At 53.8% G+C, this 27,089-nt stretch overlaps 1 protein-coding gene across 2 annotated transcripts in view; it reads right to left on the bottom strand.

Moving 5' to 3' along the window:
• Positions 1–27,089, bottom strand: part of Osbpl5 (oxysterol binding protein like 5) — a 72,732-nt gene that overhangs the window by 18,840 nt on the left and 26,803 nt on the right. For both annotated transcript variants that reach the window (XM_052762619.1, XM_052762620.1), the window contains exons 2-7: positions 10,311–10,467; positions 8,331–8,413; positions 3,623–3,703; positions 3,158–3,259; positions 2,610–2,813; positions 1,122–1,206 (exon numbers count right to left, since the gene is read on the bottom strand). In XM_052762619.1, coding sequence (XP_052618579.1) covers positions 1,122–1,206; positions 2,610–2,813; positions 3,158–3,259; positions 3,623–3,703; positions 8,331–8,413; positions 10,311–10,467 — 712 coding nt within the window. The remainder of the gene's footprint in view (positions 1–1,121; positions 1,207–2,609; positions 2,814–3,157; positions 3,260–3,622; positions 3,704–8,330; positions 8,414–10,310; positions 10,468–27,089) is intronic.

Here is a 27,089-nt window from a genome sequence, read left to right as displayed (position 1 = left end):
ACTTAGGGCCCAGACATGCATTTTGTGGCTGCCACAAAAGACTAGACATCCTGAGTGTTATACATCCTTTGAAACCTGTTTGAAAGCCTCTGCCTCCTCCTGCAGGAAGCCCACCCTGATACACATGAGATTGCAGATAATCTTCCTTGACTGTGGCCCCTGACAATCAGGGCTTCAGTTCAAGCTTGTCATCTGGTGGCTGGCTCACTGCTCAAAGACCCCTAAGGTATGCAGGCTCTGTCAGGGCACAGATTGTCGGTCCACCCTAGAGTCCAGCAGGACCAATGACAGAGAGGGTGAACAAAAATATTAAAAGCATTCAAGATAGGCTGGGAGTGAGTGTAGATATAACATTTGACCACAAGGGGGCGCCATAGAACCAGCAGTTAAGCTATATGCGGGATTCCAAACCTCAACAGCTGGACCTTAGCGGTCAGGTCCTTGGACCTCCAGCTGGGGGCACCAGCTCTGAGGTTTTGATCAGGAGCCACAGCCCTGGCTAGAAGCTGTCACCTGAAGGACTCCTTGTTACAGACATAATGGGCTGCTTGCTGCTTGGAATCTGTGATCTAGTTCAGAGGATCTGGACTCAGGGGAACCCACATTAATATCTGTAACCTATTGCTAGACTACTTCTGGGCTGCCTGTTACTTAAGCTTCCCCATCTGTCAAACATGAAATATCACAGCAGAACTTGTTGGTGGCACTCAGAACTGTCACCTGATTGTTTCCATACAGCCCTGGGATTCCCATAGCATCGGGGTGACAGGTACAGCTAGTCCCATTTAATCCACGGGGAAACTGAGGATCGGCTGAGAGAGGGGCATCACTATAGGGCAGGCTCAGTCTGTGTCGTTGGGTAGCTGAGCTAGAGTCCCCCAGTGAGGGGAAGGGAGTAACTCAGTGGTGGAGCCCCTGCCTAGAATCCCCCAGTGAGGGGCTGGGGTGTGGCTCAGCGGTAGAGGCCCTGCCTAGAACCCCCCAGTAAGGGGAAGGGAGTAACTCAGTGGGAGAGCCCCTGCCTAGAATCTCCCAGGGAGGGGCTGGGGGTGTATAGCTCAGTGCATGGTTCCACTTCCAGGGGACTCTGGGATGGCGGAGACAGGGCAGGTGGCACTCACCGTCCGATTCAGAGGCGGCCCTGAAGATCAGGTAGCTGCTGGGGAGGGGCTGGGTGATGGAGCCCACACTCTCACCTTTGGGGCCCTAGAGAGGCAGAGACCTGCAAGGTCAAGCACTGGGCCAGGAAGGCTATGAGGAAGTGGGTGGGGCGCTCCCCACCCGCTTCTGAGCCGAGACCCCTCCTTCAGTTCAGCTCCCTGATTATGGTGGCCAGAACCAGTTAAGGTAAGTTCCAGACTTGCGGTCGAATTGTCCCTTCAGAGGGACAGCGAAGGGCTGGTCAGTGTAAGGAAGTCTGTCCCTTATTTGGAGTAAACGTGTTTTGTTTTGCTTTTGAAACAGGTTTCACTACGTAGCCCTAGCTGGCCTGTAACTTGCTAAGTAGACCAGGCTTGGCCTTAAACTCAAAGAGAATCCGCCTGACTCTGTCTCTGGAGTGCTTGGATTAAAGGTGTGACCCTTGCAGGCCAAGCTGGAATATATTTATATGGTCAGCATTTTCATATAAAATAGTTTTATTTTTAACTCTTTTTTGGTTTTTCAGCAGTTTTTGTTTTTGTTGTTGTTGCTTGTTTGTTTTGAGACTGGCCCACTCTCACTCTGCAGCCCAGGCTAGCCTACAACTTCCTATGTAGTTGGAGATGGCTTTGAACCTCTGATCCTCCTGCCTCTGTCCCCCAAGTGCTGCCCATGGGGCGATGGGGTGTCCTCAGCTCGCTGAAGGGGGCTGCACTGTGCTAGCTCAGGCACGTTCATGCATTTTTGAGGTTCAGTATTTTTAATCCATAGTGGGTTTACTCAGCTGTAATTTCACCAAAAGTGGGAAGAATATTACTTTTAAAACTAATAGAAGCTAGGCATGGTAGTTTATACCTGTAATCTCAGCATTTGAGAGGATGAGGCAGGAGGATTGCCACAAGTTCTAGGCTAGCCTGAGCCATAGAGTGAATTCTACATCAGTATGGGCCATACAGTAAGAGAAACCATGTCTCAAAAAAAAATCAAACCAAGCCGGGTGAGGTAGTACACTCCTTCAATCCCAGCACTCAGGAGGCAGAGGCAGGCGGTTCTCTATGAATTTGAGGTCAGCCTCCGTAGTGAGTTCCAGGCCTGCCAAAGCTACACCTTGTGTCATCCCCACTCCCAAATCCAAACAAAACATAAACTTTGTCGTTTCTCTGAAACCCAAATGTAACGAGGTTTTCCCTGAGGACCCACGCCTGTCGCATCAGTCCTGGCTGAGCAGTCCAGGTGGTGAGGGATGAAGGTCTGCGTCAGGGACAGGCCCTTCCTCCCCTTCAGACAGCACTGGATGAGGGACCCAGTGCATAGCCTAGATCTGCCCCATCTCTGCTTCCCGCAGCCCATCACGGGCTGCTCAACCTCCAGGGATCCCTTGCTAGAGCTCTCCTTTTGGAATTGTGGTCCCAGGAGGAGCCCCCAATCTCCCTGAACCCCCGGCCTGGGCACCCTGTTGATCGGCTCACCTTTACAGCCCACACAGACTGGTCCAGCGGGTGGAAGAGTTTGAAACAGAAGCCATCCTTCTTGGAGGGGCGCTCGATGAGCTCGCAGCAGTGCAGCAGCACCGTGCCCACCCACTGGCCCACCTTGGGCGTCTTGTAGATGAGCAGTACACCTGGTCTCAGCACGCACCACAGCTTCGTCCAGCTCTTCAGGGTCCCTCGGATCTGCAGAGGACCTCACGGTCAGGGTCATCCACTGGAGGCCGCTCCCCGAGCCGTCTACACAGCTTGGCGGGGCATGACCAGAGGCAGGGACTGGGGTGATGGACTCCTGGAGGCCCCAGGAGCTAGGAGGTGTGTCCCAGAGCTCTGTGGGGAGTGTGGTCCTCACAGCACCTTGACGCTGGCCTCTGGCCTCCAGACCTATGGGGAACTGGCGTCTGTGTCGCGCCATTTGGTACACAGTCCAGGGCCACTCAGACAGCTCTGTAGTGACAAACAGACTCACCTCCCAGGTGCCACGGATGTCCTGGCCTATAGGAGCCCCTGTGCGTGGCACACCTGCCTACCTTCAGGCTGTCAGCCATGATGACCACACTAGGGTCGGTCAGGGCGCTGAAGAGCTGCTTTGTAGCCCGCTTCTTCTCCTGCCGATAGTTCTCCTTCTGCGCCTGCGACCAGCACGGAAGTGGGTTGGTTGTGGAGAGCATGGGCTGCCCTAGCTCCTCCCACTGCCGGCGGGGCACAGGGAAAGGAGGATGTAGAACAGTGGCTCTCAACCTGTGGATCGTGACCCCTTCGGGGAGGGCTGAACAACCCTAGCACGGGAGTAGCATATCAGATATTTATATTACGATTCATGACAGTAGCAAAATTATAGTTATGAGGTGGCAACGAAATAATTTTATGGCTGGGAGTCACCACAACATGAGGAACTGTATTAAAGGGTCACAGCATCAGGAAGGTTGAGAACCGCTGATGTAGAAGGTGTGGGTGTTTCCCTCCATCCTCCCCACCTCCTGGGCCAGGCCCACCTTGAGAGTGTCCTTCTTGGAGATCCTGGTCGTTGGGGAGGTACATTCCTTGTCAGATCCATTGCATAGCCTGTACTCAGCCTGTAAGAGAGAGAATGGGGTGCTGGGAGGTGTCAGGGTACAGTTGGGGCTGCCAGGGCCGGGGCAGCAGAAAGCAGGGGTCCCAGAATAGACAGAAATGAGAAAGCGAGCTGAGCATCAGCATTCATCTCTGCTTCCTGACTGTGGACGCAATGAGACCGACCGCTCAGCTCCTGCAGCCAGGCCCTCCCCACCCCCACCACGATGGACTGTGCCCTTGAACTGCGAGCCAAAAACGGTCCTTCCTCCCTTAGGGTGCCTTCACCAGGCATCTTGTCTCAGCAATGAGAAAAGTAGTAAGGTGGGGTTTGTAAAAGAGGGCCTTGGTGGCAGCCAGGGCACGGTGGTGACAAGTTTCTAGCCTATGTCAGCCCTAAGGACAGCAGTTCTCTTCCACGACGCTCAGAATGGCCACTCCTTGGCCACCACCAGGGTTCATCTCTGGGCAGGTAAACAAGGAGACTTTGGGGTAGGGATGCCTATTGGCTCTGCAGAGGTGTGTCTATAGAGTCAGTGTCCAAACCTTGCTTGAGGCTAGAGACAGGAGCCAAGCACTGGAGCCTGGGGCCATTGCTCACTTTCCAGACCCAGAGCAGTATGAGAGCAGCATCATGGAGCTAGAAGGAGCCACAACCCCACAGATGGAGAAACTGAGGTCTGGGGAGTAGAGCCAGAACTTGGTCGAAAGGCCACAGGTCTGGGGATCACAAACTGTGCCCCGAATCCTGCATGCCACCTGTTGCCGTGCCCCTGGGGTCTACAGGTGTGATACACACGAGGCTGTAAGTTGTCGTTGGCTATTGAGCTCACTGAGAAGCTGCCTCTGGGAACAAGGCTGCACCCCGCCCACATGCATGTTGTCACAGTGTCCTCCAAGGCCCCGGGTCTCACATGGCTGCCCCTCCCCAGCTCTGTGACAGAGAGGGAAGAGAGCAGCCCTGAAGAATTCAGAGCTGGAAAGGGACCATTTCTAACGGAGGAAGTTACCATTGTTCATCCTACAAGGTAACAGTGCCCACAGTGGGAACACGCAGCCAGACTCAGCTATGGACAGAAAGCACAGCTGGAAACCCCAGCTGATTGCCTCAACTTTCCCAGGCAGTTTCTGCCAGGTGTTGTGAGCCCCCAGGTGTTATAAGTCCCTCTGTTCACGGTCCCCAGCAGGCTCTTCCAGTCATTTCTGCTGAGCCCTGTAAACGCCTGATTTGATGATGTTTTGCTATCTATTGCTTCTGTCTATTGGCTACCTACGTGTGTTCTTTACTTTGTCTTGTTAAATACTTAATAAACACACTTATATCTGGGTGGTGGTGGTACACGCCTTTAATCCCAGCACTTGGGAGGCAGAGTCAGGCAGATCTCTGAGTTCGAGGCCAACCTGGTCTACAGAACAAGTTCTAGGACAGCCAGGGATACACAAAGAAACCCTGTCTCAAAAAAACCAAAAAAAATAAAAATAAAAAATAAACACACTCATTCAAAACCCAAAGTGTGGCTATCGGCTGCCATTGCTCACTCTCCTGCACAGAACAAGCTAAAGTGTCTAAAAAAAAAATCAAATGAATATTTCATGATGTGAAAATTATAGTGCGTGAGTCAATTTTAATTGTCAATTTGACAAAATACAGAATCACCTAGAAAGAGTCTCAGTGAGGGGCTCTCTAGATCAGGTTGGCCTGTGAGTGTCTTGATGGAGGTGGGAAGACCCACCTTGAGTGTGGATGGCACCATCTCATGGGCTGGGCCCTGGACTGAATGGAAAGGAGAGTGTGAGCTGAGCTGCAGCCCATGGGTGTTAGTCAGAGGCTCTCTGCCCCTGACTGCGGTAGAGATGACTGCGGGTAGAGGTGACCAGTGCTTCAGGCTTCTGGTGCCTTGACCTCTCCGAAGTGATCGATTGGGACCTGAAGAAGTAAGGTTGACTATGCTTGGCTCTGAGGGACAGATGGGAGTCCATAGGTACATGGATGCTGTAAGAGTGAGGGGTGGAAGTACTATGTGTGGGCTTTTGTGTTGGTAGGTACATCTGTACTCATTATTTTTTAATCATTATTTACGTGTGTGTGTGTGTGTGTGTGTGTGTGTGTGTGTGTGTGTGTGTAGGTCAGAAGACAACTTGCAGGACTAGGTTCTCTCCTACAGTTCCAGGGATTGAACTCAGGTCACTGGGCATGGTGGCAAGCACCTCTCCTGCAGAGCCATCTCACTGGCCTGTATATGCATATTAAACAGAACAGCTCAGCTGGGTGTGGTGTTACATGCCTTCAGTCCCAGCACTCAGGAGGCCAAGAGTCTGTCACTGTGAGCTGGAGGACAAACTAGTCTACACAGTGAATTCCAGGCCAGCCAGGGCTACACAGTGAGACCCTATCTCAAAGACAAACCAACCATCCACAACAGCTCAGGTCACTGGTGTCACTCATGTCCCGCAGAGACGGGGACCATCCCATAGCAAGGCTCAGAAGCTTACCCTGGCCATGCAGCAACTAAGCAGCCACGCTGGGATTGAACTTGGCAGTCCCCCTTCAGAGCTGCACCCTCTTAGCCACATAAGAACATTCCAGATCCTCGGAGGAAGTGCCCAGCGGCTCTGCTCAGAAGCGGTCTTTGAGCTAAGGGTAAATGACAATGCACGTGCCAGGTAGCAGGCCTCTAGCGACAGGCTCTGTGGGGACTCTGCAGAAGGCTCCCCAGCCTGGCATGCTCATCCACGTGGTTGGGTAGATGCTTCTCTTCCTCAGTCCCCGAATGGCCTACCCAGAAGGAGGACAGCTCTGACCACACGGGTGGAGACATGCTCCCTCAACTTGCCCAGGGCTTAGACAGTCCCAGCCCTGCAGGGACTGCGGTTAGCTGTCTGTCAGAGTGCCCCGTGGGGCAGCTAACTCAGCCCCTGCTCAAATTAGCAGCTGGCGTTTGTCAAGAACTATGAAGAGGTGGACAAAAATCAACCCGTGGTTTAAATTAAAACACTATTTACAGAGAGAAATGGCTCAGTGGCTAAGAGCCCTCTAGAGGACCCGGGTTCAATTCCCAGCATCTACATGGTGGCTAACAACCATCTAAAACTGTAATTCTAGGATTCTTCTAGCCTCCTAGGACACCAGACATGCAGGTGCTGCATACATGTGCATGCAGACAAAGCATCCACACACAAAATACAAATAAATGCATCTAAAAACCCCATTATTTACAGCCCTGTGGATGATCTCTACCACCCTGGGCTGAACAAGCTGTGCTTGTTCTAGACCACAGAGAGAGGGAGGGGGGAGGCCAGCTGGGGGCCTGGGGCAGAGCACCTGCATACCAGAGCCCCCAGGTCACTCCTATGTCCTCACGTGTACCAGGCCGCACAGGAACACTTAGGAAATGGGAAGGCTCCCCAGAACTGGGGATTTTGAAATCTTCCTGGAACTCTGTGGCCTATAAAAAAAATGACTTAAAAAGTGGAATTTGAGGATTTGGAGGAGGTTGCTCAGTGGATAAAGCACATGCACACAGGTGTGCCGGCTAGCGTTCAGATTCCTAGAAGCAAGCCATCTAAGAGTAAGACAGATGCTGTTACCACCAGCAATCGCATCAATTGAGAGCTAGAGACGGGATTCTGGGGCCAGCTGGCCAGCAAGACTAGTCAGAAATGCTTAGCTCTGGGTTCAGGGAGGGACCCTGCCTCAATAACTAGAGAAGGACACCTGATATCAACTTCAGGTCTCCACATGCATGCACATATACCTCCTATATCATGCAAACTCCACATAGCACACACATTTACACATGTAATAAAATAAGATCAACTGTATTTTGGAACAACTTCTGGATGAAAGGAAGTATTTACAGACCACACATCTGAGCAGGGCAAAGGATTTGGAATATATATGAAGAAGGTTTGCAACTCATAAGAAAAAGACCAACAACCCAATCAGAAGGCAGGTGAAGGACTCAGCAGACATCCCCCAGGAGGATGCACATGATGCTACACAGATCTGAGTCAACACGGAAACCCAACCATACTGAGATGCCAATCAGGAAAGGCTACAGTCAGAAACAGAATAGAAACCACCAGTGCTGGCTGGGGAGACCTGAGGAAGGGGCGACCTGTGACATGCTGGTGCTCTCCAAGTACACAGGAGTGTGGCAGTTCTTCAAAAATGAAACAAAGACTGCTTTAGAAGGCCGTAGTTACCTTAGCACCTGGCGAGTACACAGAGGACTGTGGCCCAGACACATATATATGCACACGGGTGCCCACAGCAGCTGTTTACTACAGCTAATGAATGGAAATCACCAGGAAGTGGCTGCCGAGGGAACAGCACCGAGTGTGGAAGGAGAAATGGAGCAGGCCTAATAGCTTGGAGGGTCTCCCTAAGCAGAGAGACTTCCTTTCATGGGTACTTTCTGTTCCCCAAATAGTTCTGCCTGGCACACATCCCTTCTCAGGTCCCCTGGGCTATGCTAAGCTCCTAATAAAACAAGGGAGACAAATGACTAAACCCCATGCCGCAAGGGTGTAGCCTGAGAGTTGAGGCTTTTCCTCCTGTAAGTATGGGGACCACAGGCTCAGCCAGCACCCTGCTGTCCCTTGAGCTAGGCTCCCTGCCTCCCAGTCCTCCCACAGGCAGGCTCTTACCGGTGGTACCTTTGTGGCAGAGCCTGGGGTCAGGGGCTCTTCATCTCTGGATGGTGATGGGCCATTGGACTCCATGTCCCTCCCTGGAAGACAATGGGTAAGCAGGACTTCTCACAAAGTGCTCTGAAGGCTGCCTGGGAGGGGCAGGAAGCCACTAGAGTGGTGTGGCCCTGAGAGGTAGAATGAGCTTCAGTAAAGGGTTCCAGAGGCTCTGGCCAGGCCCTCACAACCACAGAGAGGAAACCACAGGGGAGGAGCTGGCAGAAACAAGGACAGCTGGGCCAGTGGGGTGTGACTTAGGCCCTTGGATCACCAAGGAAGCATGGCACCCAGGTTCAGAGGCACACCGGTTCAAAACACAGGACTCTGGTAGTCCCGTAGTCTTGCTCCAGATTAGTTGAAGAGGTAGGAGGGAAGCTTGGCACCTGGATCCCTGCCCTGCCGCCCTGTACTCTGCAGCTTGAGGGAGAGAGATGATGGTGGGGTGGCCTGAAGCCAGCCATGGGTGTGATTTGGCTACTGTCAAATCACTGCCTGGGGGAGGTAGGTTTATAACAGAGGCCATGAGTCAGTGATGGAGTGAAACTCTTCCTGAAGCCACAGGCCAGGGATAGGTAGGGCACAGCTGGACAATGGGGATAGTCTCTCCAGAAAGGCCAGGACAGTGACCTGAGGAAGTAGTTCTCCCCACCGGTCAGAGAGCAGTAGCCAATTGAAGTCACCTAACATCCCAGTCTGGCACAGTGACTGAGCCCCAGGAGCGCCTACTCTCTGCCCATACAGTCCGTGACTCAGGCCTTGGTGACGGGGAGGCAGCTGTCTACTCTCACATGTGGGAAGATGCATCCTGGGTGGGGAGGGGTAATGCTCCAAGCACCCAAGAGGACAGAGGTGTCACATCATGTCAGTGCAAACAGCCCAGCACGGGCTCTTCTCTTTGCTGCCATACATATCCTGTCCACACCCCTGCTCCTGGGACCTGTCACCTCTTGCATTCCTTGAGGAGGGCCTGGCGCCTCCCAGTCCTACCCTGCCTAGTCAGTTGTTCCAAGTCTCCAGAAACTGACTGGGGCTTGTCACTCCTCCCTCTCCTTCCTTCCTCCCCACAGGGACCTACTCTTCCTCTCCCCCCCTCCCTGTTCCTGCAGCAGAGGTGAATAAGAGCTTCGGGTTACATCCTAGGCATCAACCTTCCTTGTATCCCAGTGACTGTCCAGAGTGCCCTCTCCACTCTGGGCCTCAGTTTCCCCTTCTGGTGGCTGGGATTGTTGATGGCATGACGCTTAGCTCTCCTTCCCCATCATGACCTTCTGCCTGCCCCAAGAGAGGGCCTGTGTCTCTTCCTCACTCTGCATCCAGCAGAGGGGGGTGGAAAAGGGAAGAGGGGAGGGGAGGGCAGGAGTCCTCTAGAGCAGTGCAATCCCACCTCCCACTCCTTAGGGACTCCGGAAAGGAAGGGTTAGGTCCTCTAAGGCTACCTGTCACCCACAGGGTAGAGAGAGCTTAGCTCAGACTCGGCTATGGGTTGACGGGCATGGAAGCCATAGGTCCAGCTGCCATGAAAACATTCTTTTGTGGTGGGGTCCACATTCCAGGACCCAGAACTTTATCCACAAGTGGTATGTTCCCTCCCAGGGCTTAGGACCTCTTGGAAGTGGGACATTGGTACTGATGTTGTATCCATTTTCTAAATGAGTAAACTGAGACCCAATAACAGGTCTGTGGGCTCCCGGCCAGGACAGTAGGGCTGGGGTCAGGTGCCTGTCCCCACAGCCAATATTTGATATAACTGCCCTTTGCCATCCCTAAGTTAGTCCCTTGCCAGCCAACTTGGTCCTTCAGGGTGAACTGTGAACTGTGAACCCTTTGTGTGGGGAGTCACTCTCACTGGCCCTGAAGGTACTGGAGGAGTGGGATACTGGCTGGGCTGTCACAACTGCAGAGTCAGGAGGACCCCAGCTGCCCATGGCCTGCACCAACCTGGGGTGATGGGACCAAGCTCATTTTCGCAGCCCAGAAGCAGGTTCCGTGGGAGTTTCCGGGGGTCAGTCTTCTGTGGAGTAGAAGCTGGTGGACAGAGCGAGAAGCGGCGCCGGAGAAAGGCCTCCTCCTTCATGACGTGGGTACTGGGGGGCTTCTGAAAGGAAGAAGAGGAGGGGCATGTGGTCAGGCCTCACCTGAGGCCAGGGGGAGTGCCCACAGAGAGTCAAGAGAGGACAGACCAGGTGGCCCCAAAGTGTCAGGAGGCCAGCTAGCAGCAGGCACTAGAAGGAGGTTAGGGTGTCCCTGGGCCTGCTTGTTCCATCTTAGGACACATGAGATTTGTGCCCCTGTCTGAGTGTCTCTGGTCTTGTTTGGGTCCCTGGACTCAAAGTCCTGAACAAGGTGAGAAGGTGCAGGTGTGCTCTGACAGGTTCATACCAGCCCAAGACGTCACCTACCTGCTAGAAACAGCCCTGGGAACAGGAGAGGCCACAGAGGAGGAACCACAGCCAGCCACTCCCACACTCTCGGCCACTGCAATGTCTTCAGCAGATCACAGGCCCCCACAGCCTCACCCTAAACATGGCCTGCCAGCTGAGAACAGCTGATCAGCCGCCTCCCAAGCATTTCCCTGTTGACGGAACAGAACTCATCCGATCTCCACTAGTCCTATGAGAAAAATCACCTGACCAGCTTTCAGACCATCGACCAGCTTTCCCTTTTGTCCAGCTCTTTAGGGACATGGCCTCAGCCTCCATAGGTGGTCAATGGCTCCCCAAAGAACCAGCTTTAGCCTCCCTTTTTTCAATGGCTTGATCCCAAATACACACAGCCTTTCCTGCTGGACTTGGGGACCAGGTGGGGTTTCAGGAATGGGCAGGGTATCTAGGGTGTCAATGGTCCCAGAGGTTTCTCTCCACACCCCAAAGCCCCTGTGGCCCTTGCCCACTTCTCTATTCAGCTAAGATTCCCAGACACCTGGGTTGTGCCAGGCCCAGGGCAAGCCGGGCTCTTAGGGACCCACAGGAGGCAAGAGGGCCATCCCTGGCAACAATGACGAAGGGTGTTGACGTAGTTGGTTTGCCCTCTCTGGAGCTTCACTTTTTTGGGTTGGGTTTTTTTTTTTTTTTTTTTTTTTTTTTTTTTTTTTTGGAAACAGGGTTTCTCTGTGTAATTTTGGTGCGTGTCCTGGATCTCACTCTGTAGACCAGGCTGGCCTTGAACTCACAGAGATCTGCCTGGCTCTGCCTCCTGAGTGCTGGGATTAAAGGCATGTGCCACCACCACCCAGCGAGCTTCACTTTCTTTAGGGATTGAGTAACACAGGCTTGGGGCAGGGTTAACAGCTTACTCTCAGCTGACCCATCAGGCCATCTGCCCACCTGCAGGAAGTGTGGTCAGGAAAGGATGTGTGTAAGTGACTAGAGGGACTCCTCAGAAAGTGCACCCCATTGCTCACTCATGTACATACTATCCTGTCTTCCCCACTTCCCTCCTCACTTACCCATCAGTCTGTCCACCCTTCTCTCCCTCTAACCATCCATTACTCACCTACCTATCCATGTATCCATGTGCCATTCGCCCATTCATCAATGTGTCCATGCATCATCCACCCATCCATCCATCCATCCATCCATCCATCCATCCATCCATGTACCCATGCATCCATCCATCCATCCATGTATCCATCCATCCATCCATCTATCCATCCATCCATCCATCCATGCATCCATTCATCCATCCATGTATCCATGCACTCATCCATCCTCTTATCTACTTATCCCTCACCATCTACCCTCTCATTCTTTCTTCTTCGCTCCCTATATCTTTCCAGTCAGTCAGCTGACCAGCCTGGTTTCCACTTCCTTCTCATTCACCCTACACTCAGACACACGAAGTGGGAGGGGCAGCGACTACCCTTCCAGCATGAACGGACACCCCGCCCCTGCACCCCCAGTACAATTCAGGTGCACACCAGGAGCCAAGGGCTCTATAGTGATGCCTACAGGCCAGTGGTGGCCCAGCAGCTTCCTTCGACCTGCTCAGCAGGAGGCTTCAGCTCTGCAGAGCTACCCTGAAGTCCTGACTCCCATCCTTTGTGCCCTGCCTGCTGTCTGAAGGTCACTGTCACAGACTAGGTATGTGGGGCGGGGTTGTGCATCTCACAAGCCAGCCAGGTCCCCCGGTCCCAAGCTCTGCCCACCTTGTGCCGCTGGCCCTTGTTCTCCAGTCCTTTAGCCTCCTGGGCTCCAGTCCTGACAAATGCTGAGCTCAAGCCTGCTGAAGGACCTCTGCATGGCTCTGCTCTGCTCCCTCTGTGTCCCCACCCCTATTGCGCAGGCTGGGTTTTGTCACATTCCACTCAGAAGAGTGTCCTCTGCGTGACCACTCTTTGGCTGCACTACACACATTCTCTGCATAGCACTGGCGGCTCCTAGACACCCTCCCTGGCAGTTCTTTACTGTTAAAACTCTCGGGCAGGAGAGATGGCTCAGTTGATTTAAAAAAAAAAAAATGATTGCTAGACAAGCAAGAGGGCTGGAGCTCAATCCTCAGAACCTGTGATCCCAGTGCTGGGGAGGCAGAGGCATGTGGATCCCTGAGACTGGCTGGCCAGCCCGTCCATCTCTAAGGCCCCAAGCTAGTGAGAGACCCTGCCTGAACAATCCACGGCAGACGGCTCTGAGCAACTGCACCTGGGGTGCACACACAGACGCACGCAGGTGGACCCTATGCTTAAAGGTGCGTTCTCTCTGGTTCCGTCTTGCCCACCATGGGATCCCACCACCCAGGGCAGCAACAAGTGAGGAAGGTCCTGAGTGGGGACCTAGGGATGTGGGGCTATAGATGATGCTGGCTGAAAGTGTCGGAGTAAAGCTGGGCTCCCTGGACAAGGGTGCCTCCTACGCTGGGCCCACCAAGCCTCCAGCTCAGGGAGGCGCTTTAGAGAGGTGACCAAGGCAAGGCCTGCTGTCCACAGTAACCATCAAAGTCACTCTTTCTAGCTAGCAGCTAGGTATAAGGGGCAGCATCTGTAGAGTGCTTGGAATGGCTGAGGAATGGCGTGGGAGGCAGAGACCATCCCACATACCGAGGGCCAAGCTGGGGCCTGTCAGTCTGCACTGGCCCAATGTTCAACAGAAGTTCTATGTTGACAGGTCCTGGGAGCTCAACTCCCATGTATGCCCACCCATGAGAGCTTCAGGGGAGGAGAGGGACTAGAAAGAAGAGAGGAGGTAGAAGAAAGGAAGAATGGATGAGGAAATGGAATGCTGGCTGCAGCAGCAGAGTCCTGGGTCCTCTGAGTGACTCAGGAGGGCTGTGTTGCCCACCTGTGGCCCATGTGGCCTACCAGGAGGTCTCCTGGACTTTAACTCTAAATATCAAGGTCCAGCCAGATGCTAGCTCCTGAATTCTGCTTACCCAAGGCCACTAGAAGTCAAAGTGTGCTTACCCAACTATTCTCTGTGACCCAATCAGCAATGCCGCCTTTCAGACCTCATAGCTACTCAATGCCATCTGAACACAGCTGGTCCTTGCCCACAGTTTCCAAAGAGCTCCCTGCTGCAGACGATGCCATTTCTATGTTTAGCTGTGTTTTCCTCTTGCCCTCATGATCCTGAAGTCCAAGTACATGGGGGAGCCCTGTGGGACCTGAGAAGAAAGAACCCAAGGCAAGCATACAACATAGCTGCTTGTGCTTGGGTTCATGGGGTGGAAGTCTAGGGTGGTACCATTTCTGCCCAGGAGGGACCTAGCCTAGAGACCCTGATCCTCTGAGGTGGGATCACACAGAAGACCAGGCCATGAGGCAGAGGACAGAGCTGTGGCTAGGGAATGGAGTGATAGGCATATACGGCCAGCATCACCCAGTTCTGGCCCAGACCTTGGAAGAGAAGTTTTTGCAAGACAGGAACACAAGAAATCCCAACAGATCAAGGGAAGGCTGGGGAGACTTCTCCTTGTATAGTCTAAGCCAGTCACCTCCAGAATTAAGGCCATAACCCCTGACTATGCGGTAAAGTGTGGTCCTGGTAGGCTTATTGGGCAGGCAGGAGTGGAACCCACCAGCCGGCACCCCTGCTTTGGGAGTGAAAGCTTTAATGCAGCTTGGGGTAGACCTTGTGACTACCACAGACTGCCTGTGTTCAGTGTCAGCCAGACCCACTCTTTAGGCTACGAAGGCTGCAGACAAAGCATGGCCACCTGTCTTCCTCCTGCTGGTTCTGACAGAGTGGCTCTGGCCTGGCCATCCAGCTAACCTTCTCTTTGCTCTGACTGTATTAGAGACCACACACAGTAGGGACATACAGCCTTCAGAAAGGGGCATTTTGAACTTGGCTTCAGAGCACAGACATGTGACTCTTAGAAGGACAATGTTCTGAGTCGAGAGGATGGGCTGGACATGCCTGGAACTCTGTGATTTGATGGGAGTACGAGAGAGGGGTGGGGTGGGGATTGGAGTGGACTCCTGACTCACAGGGACAGTGTGGGTATCGTGATGCCCAGGCAGGGCCTGCTTGCTGGCAGAGCTCATGGAAAGGTGAGGGTGGGCCTGTAGGCTCTGCTCTGAGTGTTGCTAGTCTAGGGGTAGGTAGAGGAGGAGAAAGGGGGAGCCACCATATCCACCCCAGTTGGTTGATGGCCTTTCTTCTCTCCACCCAGGTAGCTGAGGTGTGCCTCTGCCTCCACAGGGCCATCTGTGGGACTCTTCTCCTTCCTTAGAGAATTAGCTCTTCCATAGAATGTTTCCTCGGGCTGCTGTTCAGGTACCCATGTTTTCCTACAGTCTGTATGGGATCTGTGCTATGCCATATTGGGCTTGTGTAAGGAGCTCATTCTCTGCTCACTTGACCCCTCAAGCTCTGCTGTGCTCCATGGGCTAGGTAGACACATGGCTAATGTAGTACTTCTGCAGAGAATTAGCTCATGGTGCAAACTGGGCTCAGGAGGAGCTGGAGTTGCTAACTCTACAGAAGGCTCCTGAAGGGCTCTAGCAGGTCATCAGACCCATCCCTGAGGCCGTGGGAAGTGACTCCTCTTGCAGCTCTTCCTGATAAAGCAGTGGCTGCCCAGCCAGAACAGGGATAGACACACACCCCTGAGACCCCGACCACCTGTTCCAGACGCTTTCTGGATCCCTCCCTATCAGTACCCAGGGCTGACGGGCATGGGGCTCTGGGGCCCTTGGTGTCATGACAGTGTCCATAGCTCCCACTGTGCTGCTGGGGCCACAGTCGAGGTACATCCATGTAGCTGGGCCTGGGAGCAGCAGGGGCTTGGACAGCTGACTGGTGGCCCCCACTCAGGCCTAAGAGCCACCGTGTGGCTCTCTTCCCTTGACTGTAGGTCCTCCTTGTCCCTTTTCTCAGGAATTCTACTCTCTCCTGCCCAGCTGAGGGTCACGGGCCACCTAGGAGTCAGAAAGGTGGCAGGTAAAGGATAAGGGTAGGAGGCAGCTTGACCTTGACCCTGCCCTCCACACGGGCTCAGACTCAATTTCCCATCTAGAGCATTGAAGCCTGTCTTGGTATCAGGGGTGATGCTGCCTCCCAGAACAGGCAAGGTGGAGGTCACTGTGGTCCCTGCTCCATCAGTCCCTGTGGACAAAGGTCTGGAAAATGGGAAAGGACCCCTGCCAGCTGGGACACCTCCTACAGTGGGGACACCACCACCTAAGCCGTCCACTTAATGAGACGACTCCACCATCTGAGACACTCAGTCCCCACCCAGTGAGGACATCCCTCCCAGCTGGGTCACCCCAACAAGAAAGAGCCAGCTCACTGCCCTCCGGCTGCCTTCCAAGCAGGGATCTGGCCTCCAAGGCACCACTCCCTCCACTGCTGACAGACGCCCACCTTCAGCCCAAACAATGGGATCTTTGTGGAGAAAGGTCAAGGCCACACAGGAGGAGGCACAAATCTGTAATCTGGGTCTGGGCTCGCCTGAGCCTCAGAGAAGGGATCAATGAAGTCTTCCATTCCCAGACTTCCTTCGCATTCCACCTTCGAGGGGACGGGGCAGTTCTGACCTAAGTCCTCTCTGTCATCCTGCAGAGGACTGGGGACCACAAGAAGGACCCAGCACCATGGCCACATTCACTTTGCAGCCATGTGTAGCGTCTTCCTCTGAGTGGGGCCTCGAGGTACCTGCAGCAGCCAAGTGCTCTCCCATGGCTGGCACTGTGGTCTCTGGTTAGCTTCTTCACCCACAACCTCCAGGAAGCTGCTGGAGGGAGGCAGGCCAGGGTCCCTAGGGAAGAGGTGAGGTTCCAGCTGCTGGAGCTCTTTATTATCGGTGGAGGCCTCCATCTCTGTGTATGTGCTGATGCTTCTGTCTGAATTTGGAGTCTCATTAAAGGCTATGGTGGTGGTGGTAGGGGTTCACATCCTTGAAACCAGCTCAGCGGTGAAGGACCAGGGCCTACAAGCTCAGCTCTCCGCATGCTCACTGGAGAACTGACAGACTATAGAATGACAGCAGCTACCACTTAAAAGGCCTGTCCTCACCATGTCCTGCCAAGTCCCCGTTGGTCCCATCCCACCGAGAGAAGACTTTGATTTTGGACACAGACCGCAATAGGAGTGATGCTCTCGGTGGCCATGCAAGCTGGCACGGGGGACTCTGGCGGATGAGAGTTAGGACAGGGGACAGTGCAGCCAGGGAGAGGGACCTACCAGGGCTCAAGAAGTCTGCCCCCCTTTCAGGCCAGACTCACCTGAGCCTCCACACCCCGATACAAAAGAGATGGGAGGAGACAGGCTTCCCAGGGACAGCCAGACACGCTTCTGGGAAGAGCTCCACTGTAGTCACGGGCGGCCCTGTGCCAAACGGGCATACCTGAGGGGCTCTCAGAAGGGGTGTGGTGTTACAGACACACCCCTTAGTTTAGCTCTCCCACTCTAGTGCCCAGCATACCATCCGCAGTGGGATGGCTCTGCAAGTCATCATCTACCCTGGGTGTGGGGACTGATGGAGCGACAGGCAGCTGCCACTAGGTCACCCAGCAGGAAAGCTGGGTGAGTGCTGCCAGGAATTGTTTGCTTACCTGGTCTAGCCACTCACTTTCCCTGTGTAGGCTGTACTACCTGGATGGACCACAAGAAGACTGGAGGAGACAAGGTAGCCACGGTCTCTCTTGCTTCCTCTCTAGTAGCACCAGGGACCTGAGGTCCAAAGGGCAGAAACTGCCTGTGCTGGTTTTGAGAGGCCTGGACACTGCCCAGACACCCCGTCTTCTCTCCCACTGCTCACCCCACCCCCACTGGGGACTCCTGCCTTGGGGAGGCCCATGCTTCCTGGATATGGTGGGCCTGCCTGGACTCTGGACATGGCTTCTGCCCCCTCAATCAGAAAGAAGGGTACTAAGGACCCAGCATGCCATGATCTCTAAGATGGTACGTGATCTGGTTGGCTGTGTGAGGCTGGTGTCTGAGACCAAAGAGATCACCAGAGGTACCTCTGCTGCCTGCTGTCCCCATACCAGCCCTACCACATGATCTGTGGGTGTCCAGCTGTCTCACATATCTAGGCGCTACTACTTGTGGGGTGTAACAAAGCTGGGACTGGCCCAGTACCAGAAAGCAAGGTGGGGTGAGGGTCTCTTCACACGTCTATGCATGGCTGCAGCTGGTCCTGTGGCAGGGTCACAAAGTGTACTGACCTTGGAATGTGGTACCTGCCAGAAGGCCCTAGATCAAGTGACCACTGGAGACAGACACCTTCTTCAGCTCTACCTGCTGAGTGTCAAGGGTCACAGATGTGGGACCTTGGAAATGTTGTGAGGAGGCTAGCCCAATGTCAAACACTGAACAGCACCCACATCAGATGTGACCACTCAGGCCCTAGTGGTACTTGGGGGACAGGGACGGTGGATACCATGTGGTAACCAAGTTCTAGTCTTGTTCCAGTCCTAGCTCTGGATCAGGCCAGGGAGGCTTATACCGTATTTCACAGGATATCCCAAGGTTACCTCCCATCCTCCCTTGTCCTCTGGTGCTGAGACGCATCCTGGCTTGAGAGGGCTGAGGAAAGACTCATGTAGTTGTGCATCTGGGCTGCAGTGGAATTTAAAACCAAGAACCAACTATTCAAAAGGCACGAGGTGAACTCCCAAAGACACACTCCTCTGGGTTCTGCCATGCAGCCGTTCCTTCCTTTCTGTTCACCTGGTTACAGGTACTTCATGTTGGCCTGGTCCTAGCTTGGGACAAACTGTCCTCTCCACTTCCCCTCGACACCCTCCTCTTCAAGAAATAAGGTTCTAGATCTGGCGAGCGAGGAGCCTCTCCCCCATATGTAATGAGCAATGGCTTCCTCACTTGCTGGAGGGGTAAACTGAGCCCCCTGATCCCATGAGCTATAAGCCTTGCATAAATGCCCTTGAGCCAAGTTGGAGTGTGACTCTCTACCTGAGAGGCCCCTGCCCACCTGGGCTCCCTCTCATGTGGGGGTGGTCAGAGTTCTGGCTTCCCCCATGCAGTGCTTCCGACCTCCCATGTCCTTCTGCCCCAGTTTGCAGGGCCAGCCACACAGCCCCCTCTGCTGTCCACCCCATGAGAGGCTTCCAGAAGGGCCTGGTCAGTCTTACCAGAGGCATGGGGTGGACACAGGACCAGGGAGCTTCACCACAGCTTGGGTTGGCAGGGGGAGGGGCTACACCGTGAAAGGTGAAATGCCCACAGGGCAAAGCCGTGTCTGTGCACCTAGGTTTGGCAAGTTCAGTCTCATCAACAACACTTTCGAGAGCCACCCCTGCACGCCTGCCCTTGCTTGCCGAGTATGGCAGATGCCAGGCAGGCAGCAGGGCCCCTCCCTTTCTCTACCGCCCCATTGCCCAGGCAGGAGTCTGGGCACTTGAAGCAGTAAAGACCCTGAAGATTTAGAGATGGCTTGGGAGTTAAAGTATTCACCATGGAAGCATGAGGACCAGAGTTTGAGTCCCCAGAAACCCATGTAAAAGCCAGACGGGTGTGGTATCCCACCTGTAATTCCAGCTTCAGAAGGCAGAGACGGATTCCCAGGGCAAGTCCTGGGAATGTAAGACTAGCCATGCCCACCAGCTCTGGGTTTGACTGAGACCTTCCCTCAAAATAAATAAACAAACAAACAAACAAACAAACAGGTGGAAGAGCAATCAAGGGTGATTCCTAACCTCAGCCTCAGGCTTCCACAATAAGTGTACATGTACACATATTCACATGTACCCACACATGTGAAAAAACATACATGCATACATGCATACCACACATAAAATAGGGAAAGAAAAAAGAAGAAGAAAGGGGGGAAGGGCCCAGAGGCTTCTATCACTCTCTTCTGCCGTCTCTCTATTTGACAGATGTGTTAACTAAGGCACAAGCAAGCACAGAATCACACAGGGCCATGTGGGTGGTCGGTGCAGGGCAGGCATCACCGGCCCACACACCCTCTATGGTGACTGCCAGCATCTGTGGGGACCACCAGACCGGGATGGCCCAAGAGAAGAGCTTTGGCTGCAGACACCTGGGGGCCCACCTCCCTTCTTGCCCTACTCTGCTCCCTCCAAGAACCCAGGACCCCTCTCCACTCGATGCTTAGGGGACCCTACTCACAACCCTCCCTCAGGCTTGACTCCACGTGGTTAGCTCCTTTCCATTTTACATATAGGGAAACTGAGGCGCAGGGAAAAAGGAAGTCAACTGATTCCTACAGTTTGATTCTGGGCTGGAGCACCCCTGCTCTGCCAGCCCCACCTACTGTACTCACCAGGGTCTCACAAGGCTGCGGTGGCCTCAGCCCTCGGCCCTCAGCCTCTTCCAATCACCTCAATTACTGGCTGGCAGCCTGGTGGGGCTGCTGCTGGGACCCAGAGAGCTGACAGGTAAGTGCAGGAGGGTGACTTCCTCAGGGACCCTTGTGGATGAGCAGCTGTGACAGTCCTGGTCACCATACCCTATGCTGTGGGTTATAACCTTAGCTGGCCCCTCCCTGTGCTTTGTGGGGAAACTGGTTCTGTCAGTCAGGTGAAAGCTACAATGAGAGCTACAGGCAGTTCTGACAGGTGGGTGGGGCCCAGCACTGCCAGGTGCCATTCTCCACCACACCCCACCAAGACAGGGATGGTGTTTGTGTGAGGGGTGACCAGCCCGGAGGCCTTGGTTCTGCTCTCTCTGTTCATAGGACTCTGAACCCATTCCCCACCCCAAAAGGCCCACAGGTCGGTGCAATGGTTTTTCAGGTGGAAGAATGGGCTGACCACAGGGCCTGCCCTGTCCACTCTGGACTCTCTCCATGGAGGGCTCAGCATGCTCCCGGGCAGGGGTTCCAGCGACCACTGTGCAGCGGCTCTTCCTCCGTCTTCTTAGCCCAGTTCCACCCTCTCCTCCTCTTCCTTGTCAGAACCACCGGAAGTCCTAAGGCAGACCCTCCTGCAGATACTGTTACTCAGATGGATCAGGGCAAAGATTACTCCCTCCTCACCACAAGGACACATCATTGGTCATTCCACTATCCATCCCAGGGACCATGGCCTGACTCTTCCTCTCTTGAGCAGAGTCCCTGGAGGGGCAGAAAGACAGACCACTTGAATAGTGAACCACGAGTGACACCCAGTCCTCTGCCGTGACTGGCCGGTTGCACTGGGACATAGAGGGGTCCAGAGACACCCCCTCCTCCACAGTGGTCCCAAGTCCCCAGAGCTATTAGGGCTAAGAACTAGTTCCAGAGGAGAAGTGAGAAAGCATGTCTCGTCCTTAACGTTTCCAGGCCTAAATTTGGATCTGTACACTGGCATACTGGTCACACTCTGAAAATGACAAGTTCTAAACCTGAAGCACGGCCACCAGACCTCGCGAGCAGCAGGTGACAGGTGAAAAGAGAGAGACACTTGCAGGCTGTGATAGGTCCCTGGTCACACCACACTTTCAACCCCTCCCAAGCCCAGTTGTTTTACGTATACATGCCTCTGAAGTCTGATGCTGCAGCCCACCATCCCTGTCTTTGGGGACCCTTCCTCAGGAGCTGAATGAAGCCTTCTAGTCACACTACATTCAGGCCCTCAGCCTCCTACTGATGGAAGACAGAGTTGGTGGGGGCAGGGCCTTCCTTGGCCTTGACACCAGCTTCCCCAAGAGGGGGTGCATGCCTCCCTGGGGGCCGCTGTGACAAAGGACCACAGACAATGACTTAAAGGTTTATTTGCTTATGAAGCTCTGGAGGCCCCAAATCCAAAATCAAGGTATCAGCTGAATCACAGTACCCTCAAGGACTCCAGGAGAGGGACCTGCCTGTCTTTGCACCTTCTGGGCACCCCAGGCATCTCCTAGCTTCTAGGTGCATCTTTTGACAACTCATTGGTTCTCCATTCTCCCCCAAATCCAGGCTGATCTCCACTCAGACCCTCATTTACACATGCAAAGACCCTACACCAAATGAGATCACCTTCACAGACACCTGGGATGAGAGCTTGGCATATTTGGGGGGAATATGACCTTACATCCTATAAGGAAGTTCTGGGGCATGGGACCTGGTGGAGTCTTTGGGGTGAGGGGTCAGCTCCTCACCCTGCCCCCACCCTTGGGAGGGAACGCTGGCTGAAAGGAGGCCAGCTGGGGGCTAAGCCTAGAAAAAATACCTTTGTAGAGCCAGCACCAAGTCCTGTAAGGAGTGGGCCATGCAGGGGCTGTGGGAGAACAGGACAAAGGAGCTAGAGACCAGGGGGTGCTAGGGGAGATGGAGCCTAGGTTCCTACTGCCATGCTCCCCATTTCTCTTCCACTATTATGCCAAGCTCACCTTATCCAGATCAGGCCTGGGCCATACCCTGTGGCCTAAATGCAGCAGAGTCAGGGTCCTGGGGCAGCTATGCCCAAGGCCCCTCTTTTCTTGTCTACCCTGATATGATACCACCACAGCTGCACTTCTCCAGACTCCACAATCCCTCAGACAGGCTGTTCGGAGCTTGGGGCCAGCCCAGGGAACAAATAGCAAGTGGCCACAACAGCCACAACAGCTCAGAAGCAGCTGCAGCTGCAACATGGGACCCTTCCATTAAAGGTGAGCCGCTAGCCTAGGCGCCTGTGCCCTCATTTAGTTCCGGGGTCATGAGAACAGGTGCTGTCAAGATACCCATTACATAAACATAAAAGGGTAAAGCTGTGGGCTGCCTAGGGTTCTGGAGGCCCTGCCCTAGCACACAGGTATACTCCAAGACGGATGGGCTCCTGTGCCTGGTCTATCTGCCTCTTGATCAAACAATCTATCTCCCAAGGACTGTCAACAGGTGGCCACAACCCACAACCTCCCGCTGGTGCCAGGCAACTAGGGGCCTAAGGGCCAGCTGTGGCCATTACTGATGAGCTCCGTATATACGGGAGCACAAGATTCTTGCTTCCTGTTTCCTCTCACCCACCCTGAACACTCATGACCCTTTCCCTACACACACACACACACACACACACACACACACACACACACACACACACACACACACAAGCATGTGTATATGCATCATGTCAGAGGTACCCAAACACCTGAGCCCTCTGCTTCTGTTTCTCACAGGACGGCAGTTCCTTGCTAGAGGGCTCTGCTGCTGTGGTCAGGGCAGGGGAGCTGCATGGCTGTGAGAAGTAATCGAGGCAGCTTCCCTCCACAGAAAGCCAATGAAGACCTGGTCTCCGGAATAGACCCCTGGGTCCCCAGGGAGCAGACAGTGCAGTTTGATTTTCCTTGTTTGGATGAGGGCTTTCGGAAGACTTTTTTTTTTCCGTCCCCAAGTAAACCTGCTGATGCAATGGTTGCTGTTTCCTCCCAGGTTCCTCTGGGGCAGAGGATCAGACTAAGTGTCTCAGAGCTTAGGAGGGGCCCAGGAGACCCTTGATAGGGAAGCAGTGATCCAGGCCCCCAGAGCATATCCAACATGGCCAGGCTGGCCACTTAACACAGGAGTGTGGGTCTGGAGGGATGAGCTCAGGTCGCCCTCCAGGACAAGACAGTGTGGCATGCTGAGGTTCAAGGCCTGTGCCCAACAAGGCGGAGTACAAGATCCCTCAGGCTACCTCTCCTCCTGGGGACATCTCCCCATCAGTCACACTAGCCCTCCTTCCCAGCTCCTCACCCACTGCCTGGACAGCCTAGATCTTGCTCCTTTGAGTCTTCACTGCTCTTATCAGTAAATAAGATAGCACTTCAGTAAATAAGATAGCACTTTCCCAGCCCAGTCCCCAGCCCAAGGGCTGGGAGGACTGACTGTGGCCATGGTCTGATTATGGCCATGGACTGACCGCGGCGATGGACTGACTGTGGCAATGGACTGACCGCAGCAATGGACTGACCGCGGCCATGGACTGACTGTGGCCATGACTGACCACGGCGATGGATTGACTGTGGCGATGGACTGACCGTGGCAATGGACTGACTGCGGCCATGGACTGACTGTGGCCATGACTGACCGCGGCGATGGATTGACTGTGGCGATGGACTGACCGCGGCAATGGACTGACCGCGGCCATGGACTGACTGTGGCCATGACTGACTGCGGCGATGGATTGACTGTGGCGATGAGTGGTGTCACTTCCGCAGCACTGTTCTAGGTCCTGGAACCCACCCACTTTCTCCACCAATTCCACCAGCTGGGCTGCAGTGCTGGCTCTTCATTCATTTCCCTCAGAGTCTCAGGAGCTCTTGACCACTGCCTAAGGGTATAGAAAGAGGCTTTTGTCCCCCACCCCCACCCCCAAACGTACATCTAAGTCCTAACCCAAGAGTATGGTGTCTTCGGGAAGAGGGTGTTTGTAGAGGTAACCAGTTAAGAGGTCACCAGAAGAACTGGGGTCCTTTCGTGACAGAATGGAGACACAGACACAGAGGAGAGGGTGACTGGAAGGTGCAGAAGGGTCTGGAGGGTTGTGGCCACAGCTTAGTGGCCCTGGGTCTCCAGAAGCTAAGGAAGTAGGACAGTCCCTCCCTGATGGTCCACAGAGGCAGCCCGCCCCTGTCCCCACCCCGAGGGAAGACGACACAAGAAGGAATTTCTATTGTCCTGATGTCCAGTGTCTGGTCCTCTGAGGCGGTGGCTCAGAATGACGACTTACCAGGTGGGGGAACCCTGGCGGAAGGGAGTGGACGCTCCCCGCCCCCAGCGGGTGGCATTAGAAGCCTCTGCGCCCAGCAACACAAAGGCCTTAGAAGAGCCACTGCTGTGCAAGGCGACCCACCCCTGCCTGCACTCAGATCCAGCTGTATGGCCCGGCCCGTCTCAGGGGCTCCCCAACAGCCCCTATCCTCTCCCCACAAAGAAAAGGAGGCTAGAGGCGAGTTCTCATCCTGATTCCCTCCTTAGCACTAAACTGGATCTCCTGCTCCTCTTTGATCCACTGCTGCACACCTGCCTGGCATAACCCAGGAGGGAAACCAATACGCCTTAGAGAGCTGGTGGTGCTGCTGCTGCAGGTGCCGTCCCATGCCCAGGAGTCGGGTAGTTCTCAGGCGGCATGGCACACTGAGATGGCTGAGTTCCTAGCGGTCAGGCTGCAGACCGTTCTCTCCCAGTTCCCACAGGCGGGGCCCCTGGCCTGGTCAGCTCCTGGCCCCTGCCCACTCCTGGGGAAAGGCTCACACCCAGAGCTCCCAGAACCAGCCCCTGAAGCCCCTCTTTCCTCCCCGCCAGACTAGATGTGTTCCTGTCACCTGCATTTCCTGATGACGCTGGCAGCTTGGGTGGCCTCACCCAGCCCAGTCAGGGAAGCATGAGACCTGCCCTTGATGCTCTTCTGGTCTCGATGCTGTCAAGGAAAAAGGCTCCGGCTCTCAGGCCGCCAACCCTGCTCCCACCTCTGTTAGAGACAGCGGTCCTGACAAAGCCCATGGTGGATGAGCTAAGTTCAGGAGGCTAGGAGTGTTTGGGGCCAGCCTGGACTACATGGTTAAAAAAAAAACAAAACAACAACAACAACAAACGACAAAACAACTCTTAAAAATTACAAAAAAAAAAAGAAAAGAAAAGAAAGAAAAAAAAGATAGTAAAGCATTCAGTGGCTACAGTATAGATAGGCGTACTATTCCTGAGTGTGATTTAATTAGCTATGTGGCACACAAGACGCTAGCCAAGTGCAAGGGCACATACTTGTACTTGGAAAGCTGAGGCAGGAGGATCCTGAGTTTGAGGCTAGCCTGGGTTAGAGAGTGAGACCTAAGTGGTTGGGCCACCTTGAACCACCCCATGAGCAGGACTCAGTAGCAACGTGTGGTCCTCCCAGGTTAACACATACTGTTCAGCCACTTTCCTCCATGGCTTCCTCACCCTATTAGGTCCCTAGGGCCTCCAGTGCCGCCCATCTCAATACTGTGGCTAAGCAGGTGTTCCCTTCCTCCCTCATGGCTCCACGTGTGTCCCTCAGAAGCTGCCAAGCTCAGTCTAAGGGGACAATCTTCCCTGAATAAAGAAGGCTAGGTCTTGGGCCAAGACGCCCCTACTAGAACCCCAAACAAGCTCTCAAGGCTTGCTCACATTTCTAACACCACCGTTTATCTGGTTTCCCAGGCAACAGTGGACTTAGCCCCTCCCACAGGAAGTTTAAGGAGTTTGGAGCAGCCGCATAGGCCCAATTGTAGAACACTGTAGCATCTCGATAGAGTCTAGTATATCACTGTGTGGGAGATGCTACACTGTGCTGGTTCCAACCACAGCCCTGTGTGGAGTGGTGACCTGGGGAAGCTCTTGTCACCTCTGAGCTTCAGTGTCCCCATCTGTAAAAGGAGATGACAATAGTGTCTACTGCTTATTGTTATTTTAAGCACGAGCAGAGATTAGTCACTAAAAGGCCTACAGGGCGGGGGATGTGCTGTTGGCAGTGTTTACCTGGCATGCATGAAGCCTGGGTTCCATCCCCAGCACCTCATAAACCAAGTGAGGTACTACATGCCTGCAGTCCCAGCACTCAGGAGGTAAGATGTGGGAGCCCACAGAGGTTTCCTAGTGAGATCTGAGCTTGCTTTACCAGGCCTGCATAAGAGGATGATTGGACCACAGGCCTGGGTACCAGGTGTTTGGAAGGGTCTACACTTGGCTGTATCTAGCAAGGGGGAGATCTTTTGCCTCACCCTGTGGCATTGTTATAAAAAGCCCTTTTGAATAAAGTTCTGGGCCGTTGGGTTTTGATCCGGGCTCTCCCGAAGCTGTCCTGTGTTTCTGTCTTTTCCTCTCGTCAACTAGGTCTCTCTTTCTACCTGATATTTTCTTATCCCTCCCTCCTCAAGAGTACCCTGGAAGAAGTGGGGGAAGGTCCCTCACAGTAGGAACAGGAGATCAGCAGTTAATAGTTATCTTCAGCTATATAGTAATTTTGAGGCCAACCTGGGCTACCTGGGACCCTATCTCAAAACACATTTTTAAAAAGTAAATAATTTTTTTTAAAAAAGCCAAAAGGGCCTACAAAATGACCCTAGTCATAGGAAGTGGGTTATTTCTTTATTTCTTTTATTTTCTTATTATGTAGCTAGCCCTGGGTGGCCTGGAACTCCATATGCAGACCAGGCTGGCCTTGAACTCACAAAGATCTCCTTGCCTCTCTCTGCCTCCTCGGTACTGGGACCAAAGGTGTGTGCCACCACACCCAGCAAGAAGAGGGTTGTTCCTCATGTGCACCTAAGTTTACAAGGAACTGAGTACATGGTGCCTTTACATCAATCCACTTCCACTGAGCATGGAAAAGAGTTCAAACCTTGGATCCCAGTAGGGCTAGCAGTGTAATCTGGGGGGAAAAAAAGTCCCAGTGCCCCAAAGAAGCTCCTAGGGTCTACA

Source organism: Peromyscus californicus, unplaced genomic scaffold (assembly GCF_007827085.1).
Source record: "Peromyscus californicus insignis strain IS unplaced genomic scaffold, ASM782708v3 Scaffold_4__1_contigs__length_199733344, whole genome shotgun sequence".
In the NCBI taxonomy this organism is placed as follows: domain Eukaryota; kingdom Metazoa; phylum Chordata; class Mammalia; order Rodentia; family Cricetidae; genus Peromyscus; species Peromyscus californicus.
Note: the sequence above shows the minus strand (reverse complement) of the source record. Positions and strands in the feature narration are given on the sequence as shown.